At 40.4% G+C, this 18,700-nt stretch overlaps 1 protein-coding gene across 1 annotated transcript in view; it reads right to left on the bottom strand.

Annotated features, from left to right (window-relative positions):
* The window catches only part of LOC115579627 (neural-cadherin), a 330,871-nt gene that overhangs the window by 157,980 nt on the left and 154,191 nt on the right, over window positions 1–18,700 (bottom strand). The window contains exons 8-11 of the mRNA XM_030413177.1: window positions 7,481–7,653; window positions 2,643–2,811; window positions 1,035–1,205; window positions 402–574 (exon numbers count right to left, since the gene is read on the bottom strand). Of these exons, the coding sequence (XP_030269037.1) occupies window positions 402–574; window positions 1,035–1,205; window positions 2,643–2,811; window positions 7,481–7,653 (686 nt within the window). The remainder of the gene's footprint in view (window positions 1–401; window positions 575–1,034; window positions 1,206–2,642; window positions 2,812–7,480; window positions 7,654–18,700) is intronic.

Below are 18,700 nucleotides of genomic sequence, written 5' to 3'. Positions count from 1 at the left end.
TTGAAGCAAGGGGTTAGAGGCAGTGAAGTAAGGAAAATATCAATGTTATTTCTCCCAATACCAAACAAAAGGCTCCAGTGAAGACATTATCACATATTCAGGCTGTCTGTCTGCTACTGGCCACTGGATTTCTGCTCCCTCACTTTCAGGAAACACAGTAAGTGCTTGGATGCAAATAGACTTGCTTTTCTGGCCATGTGCTGAGAGAGGTAGCAGATTAATTGCTTTTGTGCAATTTTGAATGGCCCCATAAGCGGAATTCCCCATTAGGGCCCTTGATTATCTTCAAGAAATGAAGGATGTCGTATGTTGCTATACATATCTGCTATATTAAAACACAGCACCCCAAACTGCCCCAAAAGTGGTTTGATATAATCTGTTTGTATACAGTGTGTGTGTACCTGAGAAATGGGCTGGTTGACATACACCCAACCTGTCAGGGGGTTGACCCTGAGGTACTCTGGCTGTTCACTGGACATAGAGTATGTGATGGCTGCATTGGTTCCAAAGTCATCGTCATGAGCTGCCACACGCAAGAAACTAGTCCCGATCATTGTATCCTCACGAAGGAAGTCTGTGGCAGAAGAAGAAGAAGAGAGCTTTCTGCCTCAGTGATTTTGTGAGGCCTTCATTTGTAGTCTTTTTCAGTACAGTGTGAGAGTGAGCTCAGTGCATTGCAACTACAGAAAACACAAGCAAAAAAAATAAACAAATACAATGCAAGTCATTTAAGAAACACATCCACAAATTTGACAATAAATACACATGAGACATTAAAAAACACAAGTCCAATACAGAAAACACAAAAATAGTAAAGTCATGCTGAACAAAATGGATGTCATCACATCAAAGGAGACGCTATAAACAAATGTGCCCACTGAAACAGTAAAGATTTTCAGTTAGAGAAACATTTGTGTGCTCTCTAACTGAAAAGCTTTACTCTTTACAGCTTTACTCTTTACAGCTGGCAAAACTCGTTCGCTAACTCTAACAGGTTGAGCTCAACATCACCATTGACAGCGACATCTACTTACACTCATATCGAATGTTCTCAAACTTGGGACTGTTGTCGTTCTGGTCCAGGATAAGGATGTTGAGCTGACAAATGCCAATCAGTGGGTCAGCTGCCTGGTCAGTGGCAGTCACTGTCACTGCATACTCCCGCTGGCGTTCACGGTCAAATTTCCGGGCTGTCACAATTACTCCTAGAGACACAGAGATAACAAGGTTGATCAGACAGCTAAATTATACCAAACACTGCTTGGTTTTTGTGTCCCCAGAGCATTTGCAATTTAACACTAAAATGAATTCCCCTATCTGCTTTGAAGCTAAACGATAAAGACAGCGGAGCAGATGATGAGCTGAATAGGAGAAGGCATTAAGAGTTTTCAAAAATAGTTATCAGTCATCAAGTCCAAAGACAATTATTAAGTATTTATACTTTATTTTAGAATGATTTTTAATGAAGATATCATTGACATCTGCAATAAAAAACTAAAAATAATTTTCCTGAGGCCACTGTAAAGACCACAGTAAATTTACCACACCGGGCACCTGTCTGTGACATAACTTGTGCGATGCTCTGTTCCACGCAACTGCATATCCCACCGAGAGCATAACAGAAGTGGAGCGTGCTGCTGACTGATACAGCAGACCTCCTGAGATTTTGCTTACTTTGTCATTTTCTCCTTTATTTTTTGTTCTTCTACCATGGGTGAGTAGGCTAAGCACTTAGATGTAAATGTACCTAATTGTTCAATGTAGCGAAAAGAAACATGATCCAAAAACAGTCCAGGGTGTTTCAATTGACCGAATGCTCTCCGCTGCTCTTGTGTGTGACTTCCTGCCCGTCCCGATCTGCTCTGTTCAGCTTGGTGCAACTATGGTCCGTCTCCACAATGACATTATTATTATATTATAATGATACAGATAAAAGATATAAGCAGAGAGCCGCTTCTGGGACGCAGCTGAGATGTGCTGTGGCGCAGCTGGTGGAAACATGGTCATCGACTAGAATGGCTGCCAACAGCTCCAGCGACCTTATCGCGGCCGTAAAGCCGCCATGACAGTCCCAGTAAATCCTATTTTTCGGCAAGAATGAATCAGTATGTTATAAAGTTGCCCTCCTTCATGATGTTATTTTACCTCATTCATCATTTATCTATTCATCTTTATTGTTTCTCTTTTTATCAAAAGTGAAAACTTTTTCTCTCCATTCTGACAATATTCTTCGATCAACGCCTACTGTAGATCACAATTCATGAAGACAAAATGAAACAAAAACAAACTTTCATGTAGCAGACCGCTTTTTTTCTACTGTTATTTTGACTGAAAATATGCTTCAAAAACATCTAAAGTGGAGCTAAATTCAGCTGTGCCCACTAGGCATTGAATTTTGTTCCTTTATATAAAGCATATTTTAGATTTTCTTGTATTTAAAAGGATCTATAAGATCTTAGCTTTAAAGTGTAGACTTGTAAATTGCAAGCGCATTGCATGCCTTGTTGCACTTTATCGAGCAGGACAGATGTGCTGAAAGAAATTAAACTTGCATAAGAATCCCTATTGGAATGAAATTATTTATATTCTTATGTGCGTGCAGGATTATGCAAATGACAGTGAGTAAGTGTGTGTTTCAGTACCGGTGTCTGGGTGTATGCTGAATGCAGGCACGGTGGAGTCCTTGTGCATGAAGCCGTATGTAACCCTGCCATTAGAGCCTTCGTCAGCATCCACAGCATGAACCTGCAGAACGAAAGTTCCCGCTGGATGGTTCTCCAGGACTGATGTGCTCTCTCGGTACTGCTGACACTGAGGAGAGCAAGAAAGCAAGCAGAAAGGACAGGTAGGAGGAAGAGAAGATCAGGCAATGTTAGCATGGAGAAAGCTAGATCAATACTCCATTCTATCGAAACTCAAGTAAGACTGTGTGGGAGGTGGAGTGTAATTTGCTTTGAAAGGAAAGATTAAAGATTATTTACTGGTGGGACAAAAAGCGTAACATGGACACAAAAGAAAGGGTGAATAAAGAACGAAAGCAGAAAGCCTGAGTCCTACACCTTTTCCATCCATTGATGTTCTATATTTGCTTGTCCTGTGTAAGGTTGATAGTGGTAGTGGTTTCAGAGGTCTTAAAGACGATCCCAGCACCCACTGGACGAAGGTGTTCAACAGGTTTTCTCACTGTGGCTCCTGTGCTTAAGTAAATATAAACATATGCTGATCTTTTGGCGCCAAATGTTTAGTACTGTCCAAATCATGTCTTTGTTGTTGGACATGGGGCCAGCACCTCAACATGGCAGCTTACAGTTCAGCTGCAACAGAAAACATTATTAAAAAAAGTAATATAACAAGTGAAAATTAATAGGTCTAAAAGCTGTAAACGAAAATGTAGCAGGTTTCAGTAATAGGCTCACACATACAGGCTTCAAAATCAGATTACAACTATGTTAAACTAGTAACTTTAGGCTTTCAACTAATACAGAATACAGTGCTTCCTTACCTAAAAGAAACATCAAAACAAAATGTATGCACTAGATGCATTTAAAACCTTATGTTAGAACAGTAAGAATGGTCAAATCGTACATGGTCATACAATACAAATTAGAAATTCAAAGAGGACCTGATGAAAATCAGATTCTGTACGACTGGCATTGTGTTTTTCCATCTTAAAGGATAGTGTGAGAGCCTGGGAGAGTCATGTTCTGCTATAAATTGGAATAAAATCAAGCCTGAGAATGAAAAGCATTGTATGATTAATTATCTGCTGTCCTGTGAATGAAGTCCTGTTTTTTTTTTTTTGAGTGATTAGCAGGAAGTCAAAAATAAAAATATTCAACTGTAAACTATGATTTGTAACATATAAAATCATAGAAATGAATTAGGCTCTTTCAGCTCTTTCAGGTGTGATATGAGGAAGTTGCTCCAGTGTTTCCCCTACCATTCTGTTGGCGGGGCGGCCCGCCCCGCTAACGCGGCCCCCTGTCCCCCTTGAAAAACGTAAAAATCTAGGCTCGTGTTCTTCTACCGGTATGACGGTGAAGTTTTGACCGCAGATCACCTCAGCAGACCCGGGCTGGGCTGCTCCGCCGCTCCGCTACAGGTGCGGCTGGTCTGGACCTCTCCCATCACGTCGGAGCAAATGTGCAAACAAGCGTTATTTGGAAAAACTGGCGGCACAACGGGGAACTAAACGGCTACTTTCTCACACGAAAAAGCTTTAAAACCTGATGTTACCGGCTCTATAGCAGAATTTAGAACAGAGTTACGGCGGTTTCAAGTTAGCCATAGCGAGGTGAGGTTCGCTTCCTGTTTATAAAATAAAAGCGCAAATTCTATCCTTATGGTTTTCTTTATAATTAAAGGACAACGGGTGTTTTATTTTTGTGAAAATTACCAGAAGTGCGTTACTTACTACGGCTGGCTTGGGTAGCGCCGAATTAATTGGAACAAAACGTTAAACAGCTGTTATTATTATGTTATGTAAGCCAGCTTGTATGATCCTGGCAAGATTCAGTCACTCTCTCTACCCTACTTCTACGTTCTCTAGTCTGCCATTTTTCTCTTGCTTACTGTCTCCATCATCTCTTTTTCTTTTCATCCGGTGTCAGTGGAAGGTTGATGCTGATGTGCCACAGACCAAGTGGAGAGGAAGGAATCCGACAGTCCTGCTGGCTGATTCTTTTCTTTGATAACTAATAAATTACGCAAACCTTTTTTTTAATCTTCCTGCTTCCTGCCTTGACCAACATTTGTATCTCTTCTCCTCTGCCCTCCATTCTTCTAGCATGCAACAATGCTCTACTTTTCTTTGTCCCTTCAACCTTACCATCTGTAGTCATCAGAAGCTTTTATACCTTCTGCCTCCAGTGCTTCAGATTTTGCTTTATGCCTTGCACAGATTACAGAAGTGGTGAAGATATTCAGGTGTGCATGCAGGCATTCACCCATGCAGCTAATCAGAAGGGTCAAAGGGAATGCTTTGTGTTATAAATGTTCAGTCAATTAGAAGGGATCCAGGGTGTGTAGACCAGATATTCCATACCACATAAAAGCAGAAATTTGCCAGAATTACTGTGCTTCCTCACCTGTAAAGTCTTTCCCATTAATTAACTAGAGTCCCAGTAGCCTGCCATGTTTTGTTTTTGTAACAGAATCTCTAGCTGCAGCCAGCCTCTGGTTTGGTTTGATGATGTGCTTTTGTTGGCTTCATCAGATCGTGACTTTCAACGTGTGCTGGAATGGTTTGCTGCCATGTAGCCATCGTGATGACAGTCTGGAGGTTGAAGAATTTCTTCTTGCTTACGTGTGAGCATAAGATGAAACGTGAGATTGAGGTTGCCATGTCCCAGATTTTTCTGGATATCCAAAGTGATCTAACACGGAAGGACGCTCATCGCCGTCAGCCGGGAGCTCCTAGCCGTCAACCGGGGGATGGACGGACGGACGCTCGTCACCGTCACGCGCGGAGTATAGTGGCGCTGACCTAGCGGCATAGCGCCGCTGTTCCACCGTCTGGGGAGAACCCTGCTTAGACGGAAGGCAAAAATGCTTGGGCGCCGCGCCTAAGCCGTATAATGGCAGGGAAAACCCTGTTGTTCTCTTTTTAAATTGTTAAGAACTTAAAATCCATTAGGGATCATTTTCATCTAAGCTAACATTAGGCCAGCTGTGGCACCAAAAACACTGTTGGGTGTGAAAGCATAAAAACTTTATTTTGTAAGGACGGTGGTGATGAAACCATTTAAGCGTCACGTCTGACAAATATCTGCTCCTCTGAATAAAATCAGCAAATACTGACAGAAACTTCCTCATTTCATAAGTGGATCCCTACACCTGGTGCCCTTGTATGTTAGGAATGAACCAGTTGAGTAGTGGAAAATGGGAAGAGACCCCATGTGGTGAATTCATTACACACACTACAGCAGCTTTTTTTGGATAGGTATTTTTGTTCATGTTCTGCCTGTTTATTTTGTTGTTTCAAAAGTGTAGTGAGGTATGAAGTCAGAGATGTACTCTCAAATATGCTCTGCCCTCAGTTTCCTACACAGTCTCTTATAATTGCCCAACCTGGGTATTAGGTGCAAGTACAAATCCAAAAAATGTATGTGGATAAAGCTAGACGAGAGTGGGTCGCAAGGGTATTGAAGGTTAATAAAATAAATGTAGTCAGTGCCCGTGCATGTGTTTGTGTTTGAAGACTAATATTTCTGTCCGAGCGAAATGCCAGATCTGGCTTTATCCAAAAGATCTGGCCTGTGTATCTCTGTATCTGTAAGTCTCACTGTGTGTGTCTTGGTCCACTGATGCAGCTCTCAGTTCCAGAGAGGCTACAGTGTGTTATAACATTGGCCATCAAACACGATAAAAGGGCCTTTCTGCTTCAGTGTCCTGCTGCTGGCTGCCAGCTACAGAGGAAACACCAATTCACCTCGGATGTCTTTACTAACTGAGAATCTCAACACATGCTTTCTTCGGCATTTGTTCCCTCAGATACTTTGTCAACCTTTGACCTAAGACAAACAAGTAAACAGCTGTGTTTGTCCAAGATTTCTTTTTTTCGATCTATTATTATGTTTTTTTCTTTGATAATAAATTTGTATCGGCTTTATTTGTTGATGTCCTTTTCATCTTCAGCTTTCTTCCTTTTCATTATTTTCAAAATTCTCTCTGAATCAGAAGAGGCATGGTGAGTTAGTGGGTTTGTTTGTCTGTTGTAATCAGTATCCTGCCAGCAGAGAGAAAAGAATGAATCATAGAAAAGATGCCAGCAGGAGATTCCTGAGAGAGACAATTGAGCATGCAGAGCACATGAAACACTGTGGACCAGGAATTACTCTATTTCCCTCTTCTCTCTTTTCTCTTGGCTCTCATCTTGTCGCCCGTCCTTCTGATTCTTGCTGCTAAGAGGTGAAGCTGGAAGGGAAACACTGAGCGCTCATTTCTCCCCCAGGAGAGAGTGAGCAAGGTTTATTCAGCAAGCCCCCGCACCTAATCTTGGCTCGTGATACCTCATGGGGCTTGAAAAGTCACCTCATTTAAAATTGAGACATGGCAAGAGAAAAGCAGGTGGAGACGTAGTGCTTCTAGAGCGGGTCAGTCGGGATTTCTGCCACATCCCTCAAAGCTTTAATTAAAAGACTGAGATGATGTAGGAGAAAGACGAGAGAGCAGAGACGAGGGGTCAAGTCGGCTAATCGCTCCTCAGGAGGGGAGAGATATAGGCTAATAAATAGCAGAGATAGACATAGAGAGAAAGACAGATGAGTGACAGAGGAGAGTTAGATCGGATAGACAGGTGCAGAAAAAGACAACCAGTAAAGAAACGGATGGTTTGCAAAGTCATTGAGATACATCAAGACAACGAGATAGGAAGAGCAAACAATTGTATGGCAACCAGGAGAGCAGTTTTAAACACAGGCAGACACTGAGCAACACAAAATTTGGTTTAGTGATGTGAGCGTGCCATTGCTCGTCTTACTTTCTCAAAGACAGGCTTGTTGTTATTCACGTCGTCCACTCCCACAATGACCTGAGCCGTGGATGACAAGGCCTGAGGTCCACCTGAGGCATTGTCATCTGTTGCCGTGACGTTGAGGATGTATTCAACACCCTGAAGGTGAGGGGGTGGGCTGGAGCGCAGACGGATCAATCCTGCAAGCAAACATAAGGATGACAAGTGGTTAACACACCACATGTTACTCAAGCCAAGTGTATACTGCCCAGGTTGTACAGTTAAGAACTCTGGACTGTAAACAAAATTTATGGAAGAGTCTTTGTAGCCCATGGGATACATTGCATGATCTTCTTGTTAAAGAACACCATTCAAAGACAATTAGTTTTGGCTACAAAGCCCAGTTGTGTTGGCCAACAGTTGTGGAATTTGTGCATCAATCCCTGCCTCTTTTCATTTACACATCAAGTATCCTTCAGCAGTATGCCATGCCAAAAATGTGTCTCTGCATGTAAATATGCATGTGGTAGAAACATCTGCCAAATTTGTTATGATTAGGCTGAGTGGCGTTTCCTGACAATGTCTACACTATTGATCTAATAAAAGGAGAAAATGCCAAAAACAAAATTGTCTTTGGTCCATTTACAAACACTGTGTACTTTAACAGGATGATAATATAACGTATCTGTATCAGTAAGAGCTGTACAGACAGCAGTCACAACATCTTTGTCAGATTTCCATTCATGATCTAAAAAAAGTGAGACCCAGTCTATCAAGCTAATTGAGCATTATGGATATTGGTCAAAGTTACACAGAGAGTAAGAGATTTATGTGAAACCTTTTAACATTTTATTGCAATCTTTACACTGTAGAGCCTGTCAGTTTAACTGTCTACTTAAAATTATGGGTTTACGATAATTGGTGCAGCTCATACCACACATAACTAGAACAGATAATCAAGGCTAAGGCCAGAGACAAAATGAGGATTTCATAACATGATAAAAACTGGCTTAGCTAGGTGTTTTATTGCCCCGATTGTCGGTCCCGCAAAGTCTTTTCATTGAAGTGGAACATTAGAACACACAAAGACAGTGCCACTGATTTTGAATGTTGGCAAAGGTGGGTAGAGCAAGTGAGTGAGTTTTTCAGGGGAAAAGCAATTTGTCAAGGTGGTGTGATGTGTCCTTTTGCACCTTTTACACTATGATTTCAGGGGTATATGAAATATATGGACAGTTGAAAATTATTCAAAAACAAATTTGATAAATTCTTTATGGGAGCAAATCATCTTTATTGAGTTTTTAGAGTAAAAAAAAGCAAAGAAAAGCTAAATAAATGGATAAGACTTGATTTTTGGTTCAACCGATTGGGATCGCTGATTATCTACTTGTGTTGAGTGGAAAAAACTACTACTCCCTGCAACCAGGAGGTATGCAATCTATAAAGGAATTATGAAATAACCAACACAACGAGCACGATACCTTAGAAAGTAAGAACCAGGTGGATAATAACCTAGATTACCTTTCATACTCTTTGCTATCACAAAGGCACAATAGTTTCTTCTCTAACTAAGCAGAAAAAAGCCAAGCCATGAGAGAGAAAGAAGTTTCTGGTGGACACAGACTTTCCAATGTTATTTTAAGCTTTGAGACATTAATTATGGCTACACAACATATGAATAGTTAAATCGATTGATATTCCCTTTCAGCGTCATCATTCTGGCATTCCATTTCATCCCATCTCTGTTTCCCTCTTACTGACTCTCTTTCAGACCGTTGTAGGCGTCTCATCTGCATCCCACTCTCTGCTTTGAATGGCTCTTCTCCACTCTGTATTCATCTCACCCTTTGGTGCTCTGTTTACTTTGTGTGTGCTTTTGTGTGAGAGTATGTGTGTGGGCTAAAAGTGCAGACGCACTTATTACATCCTCCTTATCTTCAGCGTCAGGGGCAGTTGCTATGGCATGTCATGTGTTCATTTGGTTGCTGCTTCACAAGACACCCTGGAATTGAAATCATATACTTATCATAGAAACATATGTGTGCGTGTCGTATTCATGCTCATATCTCTGTTTACCAGACCAAGTGAACTGATGAGACAGATTACAACAGATGGTGTATGATTTGTATTATTCGTTTTATGTGTGTGCGTCCATAGATACTGAACCAGCATGACAAATGCAGAAGGAAGATTTGCAGTAAATGATTCGTAGATGAGTCTATGGAAATGAATTACAAAGGAGGACAGATCATGCTAATAGGAGAATCTCTGTTGTGCTTAAGTTAGTATTGTACACATTCAGAATTTTTGAACTCCTCTGGTACAGTGGGCTGTGTCCCCTGTTTGCCATTGAGTGTGTGTGTGTGTGTGTGTGTGTGTGTGTGTGTGTGTGTGTGTGTGTGCGTGTGTGCGTGTGTGTGTGTGTGTTGCACAAGAGATGGAGGACTGCCATGGAGGGGGTGTCTGCCTCGAGGTGTTTGTCACAATGGCTGGTTCCCTGGCATTGCTGTCCATGGTTAAGGGTATGAGTAGGTGTGTGTGTGTGTGTGTGTGTGTGTGTGTGTGTGTGTAAGGGAAAGATGTAAAAATAGACAGAGAGGGAATGAAAGACAGGGTAAAAGAAGATTCCAATTTATAGCCATAGAGGCATAAGGGGAGGAAACTTTGCGTCAAGAGAGACGTGTCACATACATTGTGTCAGGCACGTATGAGTGCATAAACACTCATAAACACCTACACAGTAAAATACACACTCAAAGGACAGAAACATTATATGCAGCTGTGTTCTGCTATATTCTGTAGCCTTTGTGTTGAGGGGGTCCAGATTGTGTGGTTTAACACAAATCTACCACATGTATGCTGTTGTAGGCTATCTTGACCAATGTGAGACATAAATGCTTTTATATTAAAGATACACAACATACATTCTAATTGTTACCAAGATGTAGACATTATAAGAATCATTAAGTCTTGAAATCTTGCAATGGTGCCATTTTTTATCTCCCAAAAATTAAGGACTGAATATTTTGACTACTTTCCACACTTTTTTGTCACAAAAATGTGATCCTTGTAACCAAACAACTGTGATACACAAAGGAAGTGGATGGTGAACAGTACGAAATCATTTACACTTATTATTATGTCCAGTATGTGCTACATTTCAAAACACCGTATGCATGGTGCTTTGCTTTTGAGTTTGTTTTTCCCAGCAACAAGTTGGTAAATCGTCAAGCTCACAGGAACCCTGGCTACACAGACCTAGATCCTAACTATTTGTTGCCGTTTGAGGTGGCTGTTGGTGGACTGGATGATGTTCAGACTGTGTTATTCCCTTTCGGTACAGCAATTAAGAAAAACATTTATATAAACAAAATGTTTGTTGTAATGTATGGAAGCTGAGAACGGCCATGCATTTAATATTTTATCTCCTCTGTTTTCCCGTGATAACGGGATAATTTTCTTAAGATCTCGTGAGAACGAAACTTTGTTTTCCCGAGAACGATAATGTAGTATATTAAATCATTGCAGGAAACATCATTCACTGTAGCAATGTCAGAGGAGCAGGAGCATATCGATCACCGCGTCATATATCTTATTCATTATTATGCCTTGCTATTATAGAAAATACACACATTAATGTGCGTAATCTAAGAAGACGGTTAGCAAGGCTTCAGCTATATCGGTGGTGCAATCTAAGTGAGCTTGATGTCGTTGTAGCATCCTCGCTGAATGATAGTCAGACTCGCTAACTGATGGTCCAAAGTGTTTATTACAGGAACCTTGTACCCTCGAACACACCTTCGGACACACCGTAAGAGCTTGTGCCCTTTATCAGCCAGGTGCTAAGTAAAAGGTTTTCATCACGTTCAGCAAAAACCATGCAGGCACACTTCAAACACACAGACACACACGATTGACAAGAACACGAGTGCACGAGACGCTTTCAAAATAAAAGTCCTGCATTTAGCGTCTAATATAATTAATGAAATAATAACCTGGCTTCAAAGAATATCAGTTAACTAAATGAAAACAAGATGTCCTATTAACAATTATCACATTAAAGGTCACTTACAGTTGTTATATCGAGATAACGAAATAATGAATTTGTTATCACGAGAAAACAATCTTTGTTATATCGAGATAACGAGATAATTATGGAAGTTAAATCAAGTCGTTAATCAAGAGCATAGATTTTCAGTTTGAGAGCATGATTTCATTCCTTTTCAGTGACACAGCTCCTTCGCGTGCTCAGATTTTTTCTCCTCATGCTCACATTTTGTGCTTGCACTTAAATTTCTTCTGCTTTCTTTCAAAATGTCTGCTTAAAGTAAAAAATCACATGCCTGTGTTCACATTTCTCCCTCTTGCAAACAAAAATGTCGCTCGCATTCAAATGTGCTCTCTGCGCGCTCAGATCTAAGTGCACGCGCTCAGAACACACACCTGCTCACAGGTCAAGTTCTGCTCTCGGATCTCTCCTCTGCTCACGGATTTTTCTTGTGTATCAACACTATCAACCAATAGAAGGCCGGCTACTGTTGACCAATCAGATTATCCCCGCTTCTTTGCGGATGCGTTCGCTGTACTTCAAGGAGCGTCGCATACGGACGGGCACTGTTTCTACCGGGTTTATCTACTTCCGTCCTCCAGGCTGTTAAATGTGGTGGTTCCCTTTATTTTTTGACGACTTTTGGAATAAAATATCAGTTAATCAATACACGAGCGCCCGTGCTTTTCATTACAATAGCTACATACATCAACATAAAGTAGAACAATAGCGACTCTACTTTCGCCATATTAGCCAATAGCCAGCTGCCCAGGCAGCGGGATATGTTATATGGTATAAATAGTGAGATGTGAGCATGATTGTGATGGTAGTACAGTGGATAAAAACTCTGGTTCATATTGCTTTTTGCATCATGGGACGCAGGTTCGCATCCCGGCCCGGCCGGCACCCTCGCTCGTGTAATGAATGAAAAATACTCTATCATCATAGCGTATTTTTCATTACACCTTTTTAATCACGTATGTTTACCCACCATCTCTTGTTAAGCGTTTGTCAGGGGGCCCATGAAGGAAGAAGAAGAAAAAAAGAAGAAAAATAAAACAGCTGTCCAGAATTGCCACAGGCCCTGTTTTTGTGAATGAAATATCTGGGGGCGGGTCAGTAAGGTAACGCTGAGTGGCCTTGATGCCTGTCAGTCATGATGAGTCGCGTCTCGTCACCTCTCTGATGTGTCTGCAGCTGAGCACTGTGATCCATGTCTCTCCCCGGCCGAGCGAGCTATCATACTGTAAAATACCAAATAATAGCCGCGGCATTTATTTGTTCAATCACTTAACAGACCAGGCGTTTAATTGGGACAGGCGTTTAATTCCTTCCTCTCAAAATCCGGAATGAAAATGTCACAAACTTCGCCGGCTTCTCGGTGAATTCTCTGGCATCCTCCTGCAAGTTGCGGCGGAGGAAACGATTCATCCAACTAGCACTCGCTGCAAACTCCTCATCTCTGCTGTCTGTCACTCACGGTTTTCCCGAGTTTTCCTCTGCATATTTTACAACAGAAAGTTTGAATTTCAAGTCATACTTCTTATTTTGTTGCTGCACCGGAGCCATGGCGATCATCAGTGTGATACTGACTGACAGAAAGCAGCACAACGCGTGAAAAAGGCGAAGAAGAAAAACGTGCAGTGTCAGTGGTCACGTCTTCTTCCTTGATTAAAAAAGAATAAATGAATTAGACCCAGCATTTATTTGGAACCAGCGGTTATTTATCAAAATATACACCTGCATCGGCGTTTAAAGGGACCCTGCGGTTAATTGACACGCGGCTATTATTTGGTAATATACGGTACATTTACACCCAACTCTGTGAGCCGGGCCGGGATGCGAACCAGCGTCCCATGATGCAAAACGCATCATAAATTGATATTCTTAACCATTGTACTATCATCACAGAACATACTAGCCTTCCAGTATTTATACCATATAACATATCCCGCTGCCTGGGTAGCTGGCTATTGGCTAATATGGCGAAAGTAGAGTCGCTATTGTTCTACTTTATGTTGATGTAGCTACTGTAATGAAAAGCACGGGCGCTCGTGTATTGATTAACTGATATTTTATTTCAAAAGTCATCAAAAAATAAAGGGAACCACCACATTTAACAGCCTGGAGGACGGAAGTAGATAAACCCGGTAGAAACAGTGCCCGTCCATATGCGACGCTCCTTGACGTACAGCGAACGCACCCGCAAAGAAGCGGGGATAATCTGATTGGTCAACAGTAGCCGGCCTTCTATTGGTTGATAGTGATGATACACAAGAAAAATCCGTGAGCAGAGGAGAGATCCGAGAGCAGAACTTGACCTGTGAGCAGGTGTGTGTTCTGAGCGCATGCACTTAGACCTGAGCGCGCAGAGGGCACATGTGAATGCGAGCGACATTTTTGTGTGCAAGAAGGAGAAATGTGAACACAGGCATGTGATTTTTGAATTCAAGCAGACATTTTGAAAGTAAGCAGAAGAAATTTAAGTGCGAGGACAAAATGTGAGCATGAGGAGAACAAATCTGAGCATGCGAAGGAGCTGTGTCACTGAAAAGGAATGAAATCATGCTCTCAAACTGAAAATGTATGCTCTTGATTAATGACCTGATTTAACTTCCATAGATAATAAGTCGTTATCACGAGAAAACAATCTTTGTTATATCGAAATAACGAAATAATGAGTCGTTATCACGAGAAAACAATCTTTGTTATATCGAAATAACGAAATAATGAGTCGTTATCACGAGAAAACAACCTTTGTTATATCGAGATAACGAAATAATGAATTTGTTATCACGAGAAAACAACCTTTGTTATATCGAGATAACGAAATAATGAATTTGTTATCACGAGAAAACAATCTTTGTTTTATCGAGATAACGAGATAATGAATTTGTTATCACGAGAAAACAATCTTTGTTATATCGAGATAACAAGATAATAAGTAGTTATCACGAGAAAACAACCTTTGTTATATCGAGATAATGAGATAATAAGTCGTTATCACGAGAAAACAACCTTTGTTATATCGAGATAACAAGATAATAAGTCGTTGTTCTCGGCTTCCGTAGTAACGCATTGCGAAAACTAAGACAGCTGAAGCTGGTGCCCTTATCCCTTGTTTATATGACAGATACTCTCAATCCCTGTGCTATGGACCAGCATGCCTCTCAACATTTGTATGTATTACAGTATACATCTGGGGAACAATCAGTTTTAGCTTCATTTTCATGAAGATAAAACTCAGAAAAGGCAAAATCTGGACCATATAACCAGTTATTTTTTATTCAATTAATTTTTTTAAATGCTGATCATGCTCAAAAGGATAGGGCTCAGTGCAAAGGATCAAGGAGGAATGTTGTGTGGCTCAATCCGCCATTCTTACCATTCTACAACCCTGGGTTACAAGGAACTGTAAGCTGTAGTCCCCACACAAAAATAGACTTATTTTGTGGTGAAATGTATAGGATGAGTTCAGGAGTCTCACAGCCTGAGACAATAAATTGCTCTTCAGTGTGATGGAACAGCAGCAGATTTGTGTATCTTTTACCAGAAGGCTGCATGGTGTTGTCTCTCTTTGTATTCTTTGGGCTTCTCTCAAGACAGCTCAGGTTACCGATATCACTGATGCTTAATAAATGGGTACCATGATGTTCTGAGCTACTTCAATCACCCAATGGGGAGTCTTCCTGTCCTGGGCCATGCGTGACGCCATGCTAGTTTGTAATGTTTCCAGTCCAGATGCTTTCTTTTGCTCCTTTGTAACAATTTACAAGAACTTGGCAAAGTAATTTAGCCTTCTTAAAGCGAAACTCTCGCCAAAAAGCAATCGAGGCTTTATTTGGGAAGGTTGGTAAAAAGGTTTTTGAACTACTCACGTAGTTCAAAATCTTCTTTTTCATAAACTCTGTGTACACAAACAATGTTCTCAATGCTCTTGTTCATGAGTAGAGACCTTAGTGATGCCACGAGCAAAGTTTCATGTTGTGTCGAGCCTTCTTAGTGTTCTAAAAATAGCGATTTTGATGCTAGCATGTCTTGCCCCATGCACTCCCATTCAAAATTGACGTGCACAAAACCGAAACAACGGTAAATCTTAAAAGTGCCTCTTTCGTCGTAATTATGCTTTCACACGAAGGTTTGACTCATATTCAATCCCAAATAAAGCCTTGGTTGCTTTTTGGCGAGAGTTTCGCTTTAAGCTTTCTTAAGAAATACAGTTTTGTATTTACTTTAACAGGGTGGAGATGTGTTGACCGACAAGTTCTCTGTAAAAGGAAAATAAAAATGTTACCTGCTCTACCTTTATCATCACTAATGTAATAATAATAAATCATAATAAATAATAATACATTTTATTTGATGGCTTTTAATGGCACTCAAGGTCGCCTTACATCAAGTAAAAAACAATCAATAAACAATAAGCATTAATAAAACAGCAACATAGTGGATGGTAGGTAGGTCTGCCTTTACAGAACACTGTCTGTCTACCAGATAAAGAGATGTGATGGAGCCAGGACTTCAAAAATGAGGATCTCGGCTTCATTCCCCCTCCTCCTGGGGTGATCATACATTCAAATGTAATACATACATCTAGCTGCTACAGCTAGCAGGTGTGGCCGCAGTGGCCACTAGGGCTGAGTATTGAAATAGTCAGTATTAGGCAGTAACGTCGCTACAAGTAGCGGCATTACTAGTTTCATTTAGTTTCTCAGTAGCATGGTGGTCGCATCGCTGTTTTCTGAATCAAAAGACAAACTTGTTATTGTTATTGTTGCTTTTATTGTCTCCCTTAGGGGAAATTTGGTTTGGACAGAAGAGAATGTCACATGTTCACATATAGGACATGACAAAACACAGAACACACAAATGCCCCAAGAAAAAAACAAAAAACAAAAACAAAAAAAAGAGGAAAGAGGAAAGAAGTGGCAGTCTTAAGATTAAATAATAAACAAATACAGTAAGGTATGTTATCTATCTGAATGAGCTGTATTGATCACTGAGATAGCTTTGACTTGGAATGATTTAAAAAAAAAAAAAAAAAAAATAGCTTCAGTGTTGGCAAACTACTTTAGCCATGTTGCTGTAGCTTAGTTTGCTACATTTCTCTGGGGGGTAGCTTTGGTGTAGTGAAGCTTAATTTAATGTAGAGTATCTGGTAGCTTAGCTCACTACACTTTCCGAGTAGCTTGCCCAACACTGGAAATACTTACAAAAGCCAAGATGATACTGTGCTAGAGATTTGATGATCAATACCAAAACAAGGCTTTATTGCATATGTAACCTTTTTTTAAAACCTTATTTCACACATGACAGTGGAGAGGAGATGTGTGACTACAGAATGGGCAAAGTACTCAATGATGAACTTTTATAAGCAAACTAGACAAAAAATTATGGCACAGTCTATTCTTGAGTGGTACTATAAAAAGGCTGTGAGATTAAATAGACTATGACTCGGTATCTAGGGCGTCAACCCATCCAGCCTTCCACTTTGATTAAAGCCTGGCATTTTAAGCAGATATTTATGTATGACCATTTGGACAAAGACTTTATAATCACCTATAATGTGTACCGACCGGCTAAGCTGTCTCGTGTATGTACAGTAATGCACTGACTAGTACTGACAGTGTAAGTATGAGTTGGCTGATGCGGGGAAACTATTGAATTATATTATGCAAATATTTTCCACAATCTTCACTATGAATGTATCATACTGAACTTAAAATTAACCTAAAGACCATGATATGAAGTTTGCTAGGTTCAGTGGGGTTGAATTAGGTTCAGTAGCAATCAATATTTATAATGACATAAATTATAATGATTATAATGAAACAGTTTGATATAGATAAGTCTATTGAGCATATCTCCTGTAGCATAAGACACTGTAGTATGATACACTGTGCACTCAAGTCTGCAATTCACTCCTTCTTTCAAGTGGACTGGGCTGTTAATTGTGAACATGTATTCATCTCCAATGTACTTGACTTTTAGTTAAAGTTATATTATACACATGTTTACTGCTATTCCTGTTCTGTTTCGATGCATTTTAATGCACAAACTGAAGGAACTAGCGGGATTATATTTCAATTTGATTGTACATTGTGATTACAGGTGACACATACACTTCATTATTTTGCCATTTCAGCAGCTGGATATATTAAGGCCAAATCTGCCACCTTGGATGTCTTTACTGCTGTTACAAAAAAGCTATTTGCCTACATTCTAAACTGATCGTAGCCTGGATGATTTGCTCACAATTTCTCATTATACAAACCAAAATAGACTATTGTATGGTGTGTGGCAGGGGCTGATAGGGGTTGCATTGTAGAATGGGCTTAAGAGAGATCATGTTAAATAAATAAAAATAGGAGGTACAATGCAACTAAAATTAGAACAATTGTCTCCCGCAGAAGGAGCAACTGACTTTGGTTAAACTGGTCACAAAAGATAAAGTATAAATTAAGTGACCATTCAAATATGGATGATTTAAGTACAACAATAAATGTTGACATTAATTTTATCTCTGGGAGCTATTATTACGAACAGCAAGTGTTACCCTTTCTGGTCGCTCGAAATTTCAACCTATTTTTTAATGCTATGTGCTGCAGTATTCAAAGTAGCCATAGTAACGGGATAACATAGTAATAAGCGAAGCAGTAGTCCAGATAGAAATAATAGCAGTAGTAATAGGTGTATTTTAATTGTCTAATATCAGAAAGTTAGATTCTTGGTTCCTTGAATCATGAATACAAAAAGGCATACATGTCCATACCAAATATGCATTTAGATTGTATCACTAGACTACCATTGTCCCTCTCCACCCACGCTGCTAAAACAGCGCCAGGGAGTGCACTCATGCTTAATGAATTGAGACAGAAGGCCAGATAAATGTAACCAGTTCAGTAAAGGCAGCAGGCGGACACAGAGAGAGGCTATGGCCTGCTCGCTGTGTTACATATACACGGAGCACTGGAGGTGCCCTGTAGTCCTATCCCTGCTTTACTCTGCCTCTGGTTGGCATAAACATCTAATAGGGCCTAAAAGCCTTAGATGAGAGCAACACATGCTGGGTAAGTGGCTGAAAATGGGACATGGAAAAGGTTTTAGGACATTCCAAGAACAAAGCATACAGCAAGCGTCTGTTCTAATCTATGAGATATGTGTCCCTTTAGAATGGGTCATTGCCGTGTGTACGTGTG

Source organism: Sparus aurata, chromosome 4 (genome assembly GCF_900880675.1).
Source record: "Sparus aurata chromosome 4, fSpaAur1.1, whole genome shotgun sequence".
Lineage (NCBI taxonomy): Eukaryota > Metazoa > Chordata > Actinopteri > Spariformes > Sparidae > Sparus > Sparus aurata.
Note: the sequence above shows the minus strand (reverse complement) of the source record. Positions and strands in the feature narration are given on the sequence as shown.